General features: G+C 62.9%; 1 protein-coding gene across 10 annotated transcripts in view; it reads left to right on the top strand.

Moving 5' to 3' along the window:
• The window catches only part of CAMK2B (calcium/calmodulin dependent protein kinase II beta), a 94,772-nt gene that overhangs the window by 55,973 nt on the left and 25,607 nt on the right, over positions 1–13,192 (top strand). For 9 of the 10 annotated variants that reach the window (XM_060157398.1, XM_060157397.1, XM_060157399.1 and 6 more), the window contains exons 4-6: positions 2,971–3,025; positions 6,726–6,791; positions 12,535–12,607. In XM_060157398.1, the coding sequence (XP_060013381.1) occupies positions 2,971–3,025; positions 6,726–6,791; positions 12,535–12,607 (194 nt within the window). Of the gene's footprint in view, positions 1–2,970; positions 3,026–3,650; positions 4,507–6,725; positions 6,792–12,534; positions 12,608–13,192 lie in introns of those variants that run through there. The other variant, XM_060157403.1, reaches the window with a different exon arrangement.

The following is a 13,192-nucleotide window of genomic DNA, read 5'->3' as shown; positions in this document are numbered from 1 at the left end:
TCCAGCCTCCCTCAGCCTCTCTCCAGCCTCCGCTCAGCCTCCCTCAGCCTCCCCTCAGCCTCCCTCAGCCTACTTCCAGCCTCCCCTCAGCCTCCCTCAGCCTCCTTCCAGCCTCCTTCCAGCCTCCCCTCAGCCTCCCTTAGCCTCCTTCCAGCCTCCCTCAGCCTCTCTCCAGCCTCCCCTCAGCCTCCCTCAGCCTCCCCTCAGCCTCCCTCAGCCTCCTTCCAGCCTCCCCTCAGCCTCCCTTTAGCCTCTCTCTGGCTTCCCCCCAGCTTCCCCTTAGCCCCCCGTCAGCCTCCTCTCTGCACGCTGACCCTTTCTCTCCTGGGCCTGGCTCATTGGTGGCAAATTCCCACCTCCTGGTTTCTGGGGCTGGAACTGCCTTCCCTTGCAGGATGGTCCAGCCAGGAGCTGGGCGGGTGGGCACCACGGGGGACAATGGCCCTGCAAGGACTTCCTGCTGAGATGAGGAGGCCAGTGCAGGAGGGGAAGGTGAAAGGTTTCCAGTCTCCAAACGCTCAGGGCCCATGCTGTCACTCCTCAGCTCTTCCTTCCCAAAGCCCATCATATGATAGGTCGCAGGGCCCTGCCCTCCCTCACAGCACAAGGGACCAGGGAGGGGTTCAGGGACAGCTTTGGAAGGGCAGAAGGACCCCCCACCGAGAGGCCCCTGGCCTGGGACTCGGGGTCCTGTCCCTGGAGGAGCTGCGGCCCCGGCAGCAGGAGGCGCATCCTTGGGCTCCCCCGACCCCCTCGTCCCCGTGACCCAGTGCTCCCAGGCCAGACTCTTTCAGGTATTACTGGGACTTTATCTGCCGCCTCTGTATGCCACCCGCAGTGTTATTTACTTACTGTTATTTAAGTAAAATAGATTCTATGACAATTCCTTTCCTGACTTAGTACTGCCTGTGAAATCACGGGTCTGATGTGCTAGGTAGGTTTTCTTCTAAACCATTAAAGTAACGCATAACTATTTTTTAAATGTTAAAACTGTTTAACTAAAAAAAGTGTCTATGCCCACGTGGCCTTGACTCCCATGCAGAACCCCCAGTGTCTCCCAGGGCGAGGCCCAGGGCCCTGCCAGCAGGACCTGGGAACCTGAGCCCCTCTCACCCGCTCAGGGGGCGGGGCCTGCGGGCAGGGTGGCCTCCACCAGGAGGAAGGCCCAGCAGCACCCCAGACTTATGGACCCCTGAGGCTCCCCTGGGGAAGGGGGATTCCCCTGCATGGGAGGAGAGAAAGGCCCCACGGTGGGGGGGGTTCCTCTGGGTCGCTGTCTGCAGGGCTGGCGGGGTGGTGGAGGGTGGACCTCTCCCCTCCATGCCGCCCCTCCACCCCAGGCCTTTCTTTGCTTGGAGTTCCAGGGGAGCCTGCTCGGAGGGGCCGATGTGCTGGGCCTCCCGCAGAAAGGAGTCAGCAGGGGGAGGGCTTTTGGTCCCTCAGGGATTTTGCAAGAGGGGCCTCGAGGAGGTCGCAGTGAGCCGGGGGTCTGCTGTGTGTTAGGGAGTTGCAGACCCGCCCGGATGGAGTCGGGGTCCGGGCGCACCTGGGTGGGGTGAGGCTGGACGCCGGGCCCTTGAGCAGAGATCACAGTGAGCGATGGGAGGGGGGGATGGTGAGAGAAGCAGATGTGTGAGCCGAGGCGCCCCTGGAGCCACCCATGCCCCTTCTCCTTGGCGACCAGATGCCCTGACTGCTTGCGTCAGGGGCCTGCCCCCCGGGCGCCAGGCCATGGCCGAGGTCACATTGGGGTTCCTGGTGTGAGGACGCTGCTGGCGGGGCCCTTGGGAAGCCCGGAGCTGGGAGAGGGGGGATGCTGGCCGCGAAGCTGGGAGCTAGGGCAGCTTCGAGGGCGTGAGTGAGGGGCTGTGGGCCCTGGGAGAAGCTCTGCTCTTCACCCTTTTGGTGCTGGTGGCCCCATCCCTCGTGGTGGTGGGGAGTGAGGCCTAAGGAGCTGAGGGGCGGAGCGGGCCGAGGCTGGTGGAGCAGCAGCTCTGTGGGGGCTCCGAGCCCCCGTCCACACTACTGCTTTGGCCTTGTGTGAGCTGTGTGACCCTCAGCCAGTAACTTACCCTCTCTGTGCACCTGTAACTTCTCAGGATGAGCACACTGCGGGCTCCTGACACAGGAGGCAGGATCCGTCACGTGGGGGGCAGTGTCCAAATGAGCCGTTCCTAGAAATACCTGCTGTTGAGTGCCGGGCGCGTCTTCACCTCGAGGAAAAGGAGGCACCGGGCTTGTATTCTTTGTGCTGACATCCACTTCGCTGTTCACTCATTCATTCATTCCCTCATTCATTCATTCATCAACTCCTAACCAGCACGGCTCTGGCCGGGCCCTTGTTCCAGGCTCAGGGAGTGAAGAAAACACACTAAAGCAGAGAGCGCGTGCGTGGCCTGGCACCATCCTACCGACCATGCCGCTTCTGGAATGGGAGCTCAGGGTCTGACCTTTGGAAGTGATGCCGCACGGGGCCCTGGGCAGGTGGTCCTCCGCCCGGGGGTCCCTGCCTCCTCAGCCTGGCCCGAGAGGCTGGCAATGGCGCCCTCCGCACTCCTCTCCCATGAAGCCCCTGGACGGCTCCTTTCCAGACCTGGTGGTGTGGGCCTTCGTCCCTGCACCACTAGCCCTATCCCTGCTGCGTCTGGGAGCAGGGGACCCGGCGGGGGCTGAGAAGGGTCAGGGTCTCCCTCCGGCAGAGGAAAGGAAAGGCAAGACCACACCCCTGAGGCCCTCGGATACTGGCTTGGGGCCGGCCGGCCTGCAGGGCCCACGCTCACCCCTCGGGCTCTGCCTGCAGCATCCCCCGGGCCCTGCCCAGCCCGGGCTGTGGGAAGCCCCAGGCCTCGGCCCTCCTCCTTGGAGCGCTTGTGCTACTGGCCATGGGACTGGATGGGTCGGAGGCGGGCTGGGAGGCGTGGGTAGGCCCCGGGCTGCTTCCCACGCTCACGGCCTCTCCCATCCCCACAGTGCGTCTCCACGACAGCATCTCTGAGGAAGGCTTCCACTACCTGGTCTTCGATCTGTAAGTGCCGGAGCCTAGGGACTTGTGCTCTCATCTGCTCCCAGCATTGGGCCGGGCTGGGACCCTTGGTCTCCCCAGCCCCTGCGGGCAGTCCTCCGCCTCCCGGGTAGCCTCGCCCCCAGCCGCGTGGGCCAGCCTCCCTCGGCTCTGCTCTTAGCCTGTTGGCTTTGCGCTGGCTGGCGCACAGAGTCCCAGGGGGATGGGGCTGCCCGGCTGGTCCCCTCCCCCACACAGAAGGGCCTCCTGGAGGCTGGGGCGGAGGGGAGGGAGGGAGGGGAGGACCCCCGGAGGAACGGGCCCTCGGTCTTCCTTCCCCTTCCTTCCCCTGGCTGGGGCCCACCGGCTGGCGTGAGCACTTGCGTGTGTGCAAGAGTGCCTCTGGGTTTATGATTGCGTGGATGCATTTGTGTATGTTGATGAATGGGCACGTGTGTGTGTGATTTGTGGGGGCGTGTACGTGTGTACACATGTGCACGTGATTTGTGGAAGGGTGTGCACAAGAGTGCCTTGTGTTATGAGTGCATGTGTGCGTGTGTGTTTATGAGTGTGCACGTGTGTTTCAGTGTGTGCGCGTATGTGAGTGTGATTACATGAACACGTGTGTGGTTTATGTGTGTGTGAGAACATGTGTATGAGTTGGGGTGTGGACATGCACATGTGTGTGTGCATGTCCATGGGTGCATGTGTGCACACACATGTGGCTTGTGGGTGTGCATGTGCACCCACATGTGTCTGTGTACACGCGCGTGTGATTTATGGGGTGTGCGCATGCATGTGTGTACACATGTACACATGTGACTTGTGGGAGTGGATACACATGGGTATGTGTGTGCATGTGTGTGCACGCATGCATGCGTGTGTGGCGCTAAGTGAGAGCGTCTGGGGCCTCTGCTGCCTCTCACTTCCTGCTGGATTTAGAAGCGGTGATCTCATCCCCTCACTTCCCGACAGCTCCGGCTGAGTGCTGCTATATTTAGCTGTCCGTGAGTCAGCACAGCTCGGGACCCTGGGGTGGGCAGGGGCTGTAGCTTTGGGGTGGCTCTGTGTGGCCTCCACGAAGCCCAGCCTGGGGTCTGTGGCCATGGGGGCAGGACGTGTCTCCATGGGAGAGCTTCCCATCTCTCTCAAACGACAGATGCCTCGGCCATGGGGGCGTGGAGGCCTGAACCCCTGGCCCACGTGGGGTCCTTTGGCCAGGAGAGGCCTGCAGGGGCTGGGCCACCTCTCGGTCCCCCTGTGTCCCACAAGACACCACTTCAAGTCACCAGCCGGGTGACCAGGGCCGACCTGTGACACAGCTGCCGCTGCTGGGCGGAGGCTGTGCCCTGAAACGTCTGTCGCCTGGCCCCTGTGGAGGTGGCAAGCTTGCTGTCACCCCCGTGGGCCCCCAGACCCACCCAGTTCCACCAGCCTCTTTTCCAGGAAATACAGAGGCCCCCGGGCTGGAGGGTGGCCATGTACGGGCCCCTGGTGGCCGACAGGTGGGTGGGTATGTGTGATTCAGGAGTGGACAAGATGGGAGAGAATGGTGTGCGCGTGCGTGTGTGTGTACGTGTGTGCACACTCGTGCATGTGAGTGCGTGCACGTGTGTGAGAGGGTCTTGAATCTGCTGCTCCACACAACAGGCAGGTGTGGGGAGAAGCTCTGAGCAGGGCTGGAGAGAGGAAACTGGCTGGTGTTTTTGGAGAGGGTGACGAGGAGGGGGGACCTGGGCCTTGCACATCCTCCCCCCAAACCTCTGTGGCCCCCAGGCCTGTTGAAACTCCCACTCTGCAGCATCCAGGACAGCCCTAGGCCTCAGGCAGCTGTTTGGGGGGGCAGGGAAGGCCTGCGCGGGGGGCTGCTGAGGGAGGGGTAGGACTGGAGGCGTGGAGATGCCCCCCACCCTGCGCACAGCCCTCCTGTGCCACTCTGCATCCCCTCTGCCACTGTGTAGCCCCAGAATTGGGGAGACGTTTCTGGCCTGGGTTGGCCTCACCTTCAGGAAGCCCCAGGCCCTTTGGCAGTTTGGGGGCTCTGTGGATTTGGAGATTGACAGGTTTCCCCACTCCCCATGCCTCAGAATGTCACTTGGCTTTGGGGACCAGGCCTGGGAACAGAGGAGAGGGCTCTCCCAGGGGCTGTGGCTGCAGCCCAGAACTAGCCATGCCGTCTGGCTGGAGCCTGAGGAAAGGGAGAACACTGGCCTCCAGACCAGGCCCTTCCCGGCCAGCTCGAGACGCCAGCCCCCTGCAGCCAACTGCCTGACCTACAGCTCTGGACCACAAGGCCCCAGATGCACAGACTGAAGCCTCCTGTGGATGCGAGGACCCAGAGGGCCTGTCCCCGGCCCCAGGTGGAGCCTCCTGCGGGGGCTCCCTGTGCCCCTGCTACAGCCCCGAGCAATACCTGTGGCCTTTCCACCTCCGCCCTATGCTTGGACTCAGGGTCTGCAGAGCCTGACCTGTGAGCTGTGTGTGCAGAGAGAGAGGCAGTGAGTCCCACTCCCTTGGGCTGGACGTAGAACCTCATCCTCCCGCTTCACACACACACGTGTGCACACAGACGCATGAGGCTCTGCTCCCTCGGGCGGTCACCTGCTCTGAGCCTGAACCTCCGCGGGTGGCAGAGGGGGACCCTAAAAGCTCCCCCAAGTCCCAGGCTCGTTGGGAGCCTGACAGGATCTGAGGGCCAGCATCTAGCCTCGAGTGGGAGCACGCCAACACCCAGTGCATCCTCGTTTTTGTGTTTCTCTAACACTAAGAGGGAGCCCGCCCACGCCGGGGCCACTGTCCAGCAGGGCCCATGCCCGTGGTCGCTGAGTGCTGGGCACAAAATGGAGCCAACCCAAGCCCCAACTTCGAGAACTAATGGGAACTGAGATGCAAATGGAGAGATCACAGTGCATGAGGCCAGCGCAGCTGCAGGTGGAGAGAGGGTGTGGCTGCGGAGGGAGTGTCCCTCGGTGTCCCCACAGGACACAGGAGGGAGACTCTGGACCACACAGGGGTACAAAAGCCCTAGATGGAGACTTCCGGTGGACTCAGGGCTTGCCGGGTGGAGTGAAGTGCTTGGGCGGACCCAGGGGTGGCTCCTCCCTGCTCCCCGTGCATCCATCCCTCAGCCCTGCTTTTCACCTTGCTGTCCACGCCCACATTTCCCAGCCCAGGGGATCTAGTCATTCTGGCAGGCGACACATGGCAAGAGAGTGTGCGGACAGAGGTCCCACTCTCCTTCTGGAAGTGGGGCTTTGAACACGTCGTGCCCTCGCCCACCAGGGAGGCCAGCTCCAGGCACCGTCTCTTCTGCCGCTGTGCCCTGTGTGTGGGCCGCATCCCTGGCCTCGGGGGGTTTGACAAGGGAGAACCGGAATTAGTCACAGGGCCTGGGTAACAGTGAAGAGGCCTGGCTCGGACTCCGGGGCTGCCTGAGCGCAAACTCTGGGAAAGTCCCTGAGATCATCGAGACTCAGTTTTCTGAGCTTAAGAATGCCAGTGTCATGGAGGGGGCGTGAAGGCTAAAATGTGAAGTACCGCCCTATGTGAGTAAGCGTTCGGTAAGCTGTCAGTCCCGGGTGACGCTGGAGAAGGGGCGGAGGCGGTGGTGGTGAGGATGGTGGGACTGATGGCTGTGGAGGTGAAGACGGCGGTGCTGCCGGCGGTGGTGACGAGCAGGTGGCGATGGAGGTGACAGGGCGACCTCTGTGTGCTTTTCCCACAGGGTCACTGGTGGGGAGCTCTTTGAGGACATCGTGGCGAGAGAGTACTACAGTGAGGCAGACGCCAGGTGGGTGCAGAGCCCTCACGCCGTCCTGGCCCCTCTTCTCCTGCCTGGCCTTCCCTCTCTAAGCCTGGCTCCGGCCCCTCTGGCCCACATCTCCTCTCATGCACATTGTCCCTGACGTGGCCCGGGCCGACGGTCCACTGGGCAGAAGTGTCAGGCTGCCCGCCGGGCGGACGCCTGCCCCGTCTCCCCTGGGGTGGGTGGGAACTGGCCCACAGAGGGGCTCTCCTTGGGGTAGCTGGTGGGGGGAGAGCAGACAGAGCATGGCGGTGGGCATCCTCCTGCCCTTCCCTTGGACTTGGTCAGCCCTCATCGTGGTCGAAGGGGACCGACCTTCTCAGAGATACCATCTGCAGTGCAGCTGCTGGGAGATAGCAGGGCCCTTCCCCCCAGAAGGGCAGGCCCCCCGTGACCTGCTCTGGCCCGTGCTGTGGGCCAGATGCCACCCCGACCCGTGACAGGTGTGTCACTCCTGACAGCGCATCTCAGCTTGGAGATGGCTGCGGGCCACCAATCCCGGCCCGCCCAGCTCCCAAGGACACACGCGTTTAAAAGAAAAAGAAAAGAGGCCGACAGTGGCCCTCTCTAGGCGGCGGAGTTACGGATGCTTTTAAATTTTTTAATCTTCTTCGTCTATTTTAAAATTTTTCTTTAACGAATATGTATTCCTCTTCTAATCAAGAAAATGAACGTTATTTTAACAAGTAGCTTTTTGTGACTTGCTTCTGCACCCCCAGGCAACCTTGCCCGTCGGTGACAGCCTGGGTCCCCGTGAGAATATGTGAGTGGGTCCCTGGTGTCACCCGGGCACCCACAGAGCTGGGTGGCAGGAGGCTGGGGGCCTGGCGGGCGCTGGCGTGGGGTGCTGGAGCCAGGGTGAGCTGGGGTGTCAGGGCACTGGCTGCTTTTCTGAGGCTCCTTGAGGAAGGGCTTTCATTTTGCACAGCAGCCTGGGAGCGACCCGTTCCCTCCGAGAGCAGGAAGACTCCATTTTTATTTCCTACTTAGAAAGTAGAACAGAGGCACCTCCTGCTGCTCTGGGATGCTTGGGCGAGAATGTCCCAAGTATGCGTGCCTGCCTGCTGGGTGGAGCCAGAGCCCCAGACCCGGGGTCCTGACATCTGTCAGGGCAGGACAGGAGAGGAGGTCCCCAGCGGCTGCCCCCAGGTCGGGCCCCAGGGCCCGCAGCCAGGGCAGCGCTGGGGCCGGGAGGGCTGCCTTCCAGCGGTACCGGGGCGCCTCGGGGGGCGCTTGCCTTCACCGTCCTCGTCCCACCCCGCCTGGAGTGTCCTGCCAGGGCTCCTCGGTTCTCAGCACCCACCGCTGGGCACGGCCCAGGGCCTGGCAGCCTCCTGCGCTTTGTGGTTGGTGGTCTCGCTGGAGGGAGACGTGGCCCACAGCAGAGCCCCGCTCTTGCCTGGGAGCCCCCAGTGCCCGCCTCTTCCCCATATGCCCGACGGCCACACTCCCTCCCCTGCCACGTCCCCCACGCATGCCCCGTCCCCCCAACACCTGTGTCCTCGGAGCTCCTCCCTTGCCCACTCTCACCTGCCTCCAACCTCATCTTCTCCGATGACCGCTTCTGCCCCCGCCCCCGCTCCCCAATTCTGCGGCTCCCTCCTGCCTGCCCGGATGGCCGGCATCCTGACCTTCCTGCCTGGGCCTCCCTTGTGGAAGCTCTCCTGGCGTTTGGGGCCCCACCCACAAATGCCTAGTTTCCTCTCACAGACTCCACCTTGCTCACAGCCAGGCTACCAGGGGGGAGAGAGGGAGCGAGGGACACTCTTGGGGATCCCTTCCAGCTGGCCTCACTCGTTAAACCCGCACCTCAGGCTGCCCCTTTTCCCGGGAGTCCTGGACCCTGGAAGCGTGCTTTTGACCTTTGTGTCGGTGCTTAGCCTTCGGGCAGGACGGCCTGAGAGTGACGTGGATGCCCACGTGGGTGGGTCTCCCACGGGCATCGTCAGGAACTGTGGCAGATGGGGTGAAGGCTTTCTCCCGCCCTGGGAGGGTGTTCCCCCAGGACCCCCAGTGAAAGGGGCCTGGGCTCTGCTGAGGCTGGAGCCCTAGACGCCCAGCCGTGGTGGTGGGCACCTTCCCGGCCAGCGTGCAGGCCTGGCCCCCGCCAAATGCGTCAGCCACCCTTCCGGTGGCCTGCCCGGGGCCGTGCTGCTCAAAGCTGAGCGAGTGATGAATTTCCAACGTGTCACGTCTCTAGAGGAAGAGGAAGCAGGGCAGGAGTTGCTTTTCTGAACCTTTTTCTCACCGAGAAGGCTGGAGATTCCTCTGAGGAAGAAGTGGGATCTTTATTTTGGAGTTTGTGGGGAAAAGGAGGGGTCTTTTTCAAACCTGGGAAAGCAAAAAGTTCAAAATATTTAGAGCCCATTTTTAAAAACCCTGAAAAGCAATATGGCTCATGAGGGATGCTTATGGGGGCCCGTGAGAAGGCTGGCTGTCCCAGGGAGGGGGCGAGGGGGGAGGGGAGGAGGGGGGAGGGGCACATCTGAGGTGACAGCAGAGCCCAGAACCATGAGAATAACGTCCAGGACCGGCCAGCGTCTGGAATGCCGCTTGGGAACAATTCTGACCACAAAAGTGACTTTCTGAGTTGTTCAGAATATGAAAAAAGGCCCCACGAGGAAGACGGTACGATGTAAATGGCAGGCAGAAGGGAGGCAGGACCTCATGACTGGCCAGGCGGCCTCATGTCCTCCAAGGCCGTGGTCTCAGTCGGGAGACCAGGGCGAGAGCAGGGTGACGAGGGCCCCGGGAGCGGCCCCCCAGAGGTCCCTGGAGGGTGGGCTAGCTGGAATGGGCCGCTCTCCAGGCAGGTGGTGTCCACCTGCAGGCCGCAGAGGCCACTGCCACGTCGGTCCCAGAGATGCTGTGAAGAATGGGCCCGGGAGACAGGCGAGCAGCGTTGTCGCACTGGCTGTGGGGAGGGGGTGAGCAGACCTGCACCGTTTTCTCTTGGGGAACGTGGTTTGCTTGGCCAGCTCATTTGTGAGTACTGGGGGCTAAGCCAGCACATCTCTCCATCAGGGCGGCCACGAAGAGACCTGAGCAGGGCCTGCGGGCTGGGCGGACAGGGGCTGCATCAGAGCTGTAGGGCTGGATTTCAGCCAACGGGCTGAGTTCTGTGGTGCTCGGGGAGACATGCTGGCTCAGCAGGAGCAGTCACCCCATCTCTGGCGCTGGTTTGGGGCCCTGCATCCCCAAGAGGAGACGCGGGGGAGGGCAGAGGGCACAGCCCACCCCCATCTGAGCCGACGTATCAGTCGGTGCTGCGGCCGATGGATCCCTGAGTCCGAGAGACGTTTGGGGAACACGATCCTACAAGGCTGGGCCTGAGGACACAATCGAGAGGAAAGAACCGACATGTCCCTGTGGTCATGGAGGCCACAGTCCGGAGCAGAGACGGACGCTGCCCAGACGCCCACACAGAGTGCAGGGCCGCTGCGTGACTGCAGTGTGGACGACGGGGGTGCCTCACGCTCGCTCGACACGGAGGAGAGTGCAGAGAGCGTCCTGGGGTTGAGAGCGGGGCAAGCTCACAAGGGTGGAGGAAGAAGAGGGGCTCGACCCGAAGCTGAAGACTCGCAGGGCTCTCGGCAGGCCTGAGCTTGGGGCCGGATCGTTCCAGGGCTTTCGGGGAGTGGCCAGTGGCCCAGGAGATGCCGGCCCGTGGCCTGTGGGGGCTGCTGATGCGCTGGAGGGAGGAGTGGGGTACCACGGGGATGGCAGGGCACACGGCACACGGCTGGGACGGGTGTCCCCCGGGGCAGGACCAGGGTCTGGCTGCAGCGGCACAGGCGGGGGCTGGTCTGCCCCAGGGTCCCCGAGGCCCTGTATGGGGTTGGGTGCTGCAGCGTGTGGGTGATCCAGGGACTCGAGGCTGAGCTCCGGGAGGATGCATTGGTGCCCCCAGCATGCCTCCCCAGGGCTCTGGGTTTGCCAGGGAGCCGCAGATTCCCGGGGACTGGGAAAGCCAGAGTCCACTGCCCCGGGCCCTGGCTCAGTGGCCTCAGCTACAAGTGCTGGGCCTTTATCTGGCCTCTGTCTCCACCCAGCAGCCTGTCCTGACCTCAAAAGAGCTTCCCCGACCTCATGGCTGAGCTCTGCCCACGAGGAGGGAAGCCCCTGAGTGGGTCAGCCTGGGCGGCGGGAGGGGCGCTGAGCCCGTGTCTGCAGTCACGGGAGGGCTGGTGGTGGCTGGGTGTGGAGCTGGGGATGCAAGGATGGGGGTGAGGACCACAAAGGATTGTTCCTGGCAGATGAGGACGTTGTGGGAGGGGCAGGAGTGGGGAAGGAGGCACTGGGAGCAGGTCGGGCAGGAGAGCTCAGGGCGTGGGGCGGGGATGGGCTTTCCAGCCCCTAGAGGCACCTAAGGGCAGGGGGTGCTGGGGGACTGTCGCCCACAGGTTTGGGCCCGGCTCCTCTTGACCCCTGCAAACCTCAGGAATCCATCATCAGGATTCTGACTAGGTTTCTGCAGGGGGGAACTCAGGTTTACTTTTCTATGCAGCAGGTGGGCTCCAGATGTGGCCATAGGTATTTGAGGAAGAGGCCTGGTCCCCTGTCCCTTCTCTGAGTTTGCTGTTAGGAAAACGAAGCCCACCCCTCCAGCTGACTTTCTGTCACCCCACAGGGTCCAGCCATGGCAGGAAGGGTCCTGAGGGAGTCTGCCTGTGCATCCCTTGTCCCCACGCAGAGGGGCTGTGGCTGAGACCCCAGGGGGTGAGCTCCAGGGAGCCTGTGGCCCTCCTGTCTCCCGTGGCTGGTAACCCTGCAGGGCTGCTGTGGGAGCCCAGGGTCTGTGCCTGGCTTTGGGGACAGCTGGAAACTTTCCAGTCCCCTGGGGCCACCTGGGGGAGGCAGGCTCAGGCCACAGGGGCTGGGGGCATCTAGGTCTGATGTTCAGGGCACGTTGCTGAAGCACCGGTGTTGGAGGCGCCTGAGGAGAGCTGGGTCTCTCCCTCCAGCCAGTAATACCCTGGAGGGCTCGGGACTTCTCCCGGCTCTGGAAGGAAGCCCCTGGCTTGGGGCCCTGGGCCGTGCCAGGCTGCCTCTTCGCCAGGAGCGCATCCGGGACCCCAGGGCTGCTAAGGAGCTGAGCTGTCTAGCACGGCAGCCAGCAGCCAGTGTGGATGTTCAAGTTTGTTCAAATGAAATGACTCCTGCCCTAGCACATGAGTGACTGGAGGCTGCAGCATTAGCGCTGCCCCAGAACAGGGGGGGGCCCTAGTGGCCAGGGCGTCACCCCACACTGCGGCACTGGCCTGCCCTCTCCCTCTTGCCCTCTCACCTCTGCCCTTTCCTGCCCGGGTTCCCCCATCGCCAGCCTGCCTTGCAGGGTGTGGGCTCAGGCCGGGCCTCCCTCCTGCAGGGCGCCCAGCTCAGGTCCAGGCTTGGCCAGCATGAGCCTGGGGAGGAGGGCCCTGGGGCCAGGCGTGTCTCCTCTGAGCAGCACTTCCAAGGGCCTGGCCCGAGGGGAAGGCAGGGTGGGGGGCACAGGGGGCCTGGCCGGGCCTTGTGCTGACCTTTGGGGGTGAGGAAGGCTCCTCAGAGGTCCCCTCCTGGCCAGTGTCTCCTCTCCCATGTGGCAGGCCGCACCTTGATTCCCTGCTTCCCCGTGGCCCCCTGCCAGGCTGGGGACCCCCCCCCAGTGCCACACAGCACCCTGCTCCTGCGCCCCCGCCCACTCTTCGGGGGCCACCCGCACTAACGCGCCTGCTGTTTGCTTCAGTCACTGCATCCAGCAGATCCTGGAGGCGGTTCTCCATTGCCACCAAATGGGGGTTGTCCACAGGGACCTCAAGGTGAGTCCCCCACCACGCTCTGTGCCAGGTGTTTGTTGTCTGTAACTGCATGTTGCGTTTACCAGGAGGCTCTGGGCTGGGGCAGTGCAAGCGCCAGGAGACACTGTGTGCGTGGGACGTGTGCACGTGCGTGTGTGTCTGCGTGTGAAAGTGCATGCATGTGGGTGTGTGTGCGTGTGCATCAGCACGTGTATGAGCACCTGTGTGTGTGCATGTGTGTGTGTGTGTGTGTGAAGGTGCGTGCATGCGAGAATGTGGGTCTGTGTGCACATGTGTATGTGCCTGTGTGTGCACAGGTGTATATGTGCTCACATGCACACGTGTGTATATGTGTGTGGCAGCATTGTGTGCACATGCATGTGCGTTCATGCATGTGTGAGAGAATATGTGTATGTGTGCATGTGTGCACATCTGTGTGCGTGGTGTCTGTGTGTGTGCACGCATGCATGTATTTGCACACGTCCCTCCCATCACCTCTAGGCTCCGGGGCTGAGAGGGGACAGTTGTCAAAAATCAGCCTATTAACACGTGTCCACTCGGGGTCTCGCTTTCTGGGCTCCGGTTGAGATTCGGACCTGGCAGGTG

The sequence above is a fragment of the Lagenorhynchus albirostris genome, chromosome 8 (assembly GCF_949774975.1).
Source record: "Lagenorhynchus albirostris chromosome 8, mLagAlb1.1, whole genome shotgun sequence".
Taxonomy (NCBI): domain Eukaryota; kingdom Metazoa; phylum Chordata; class Mammalia; order Artiodactyla; family Delphinidae; genus Lagenorhynchus; species Lagenorhynchus albirostris.
This window is presented reverse-complemented; position numbering and strand designations above follow the sequence as displayed.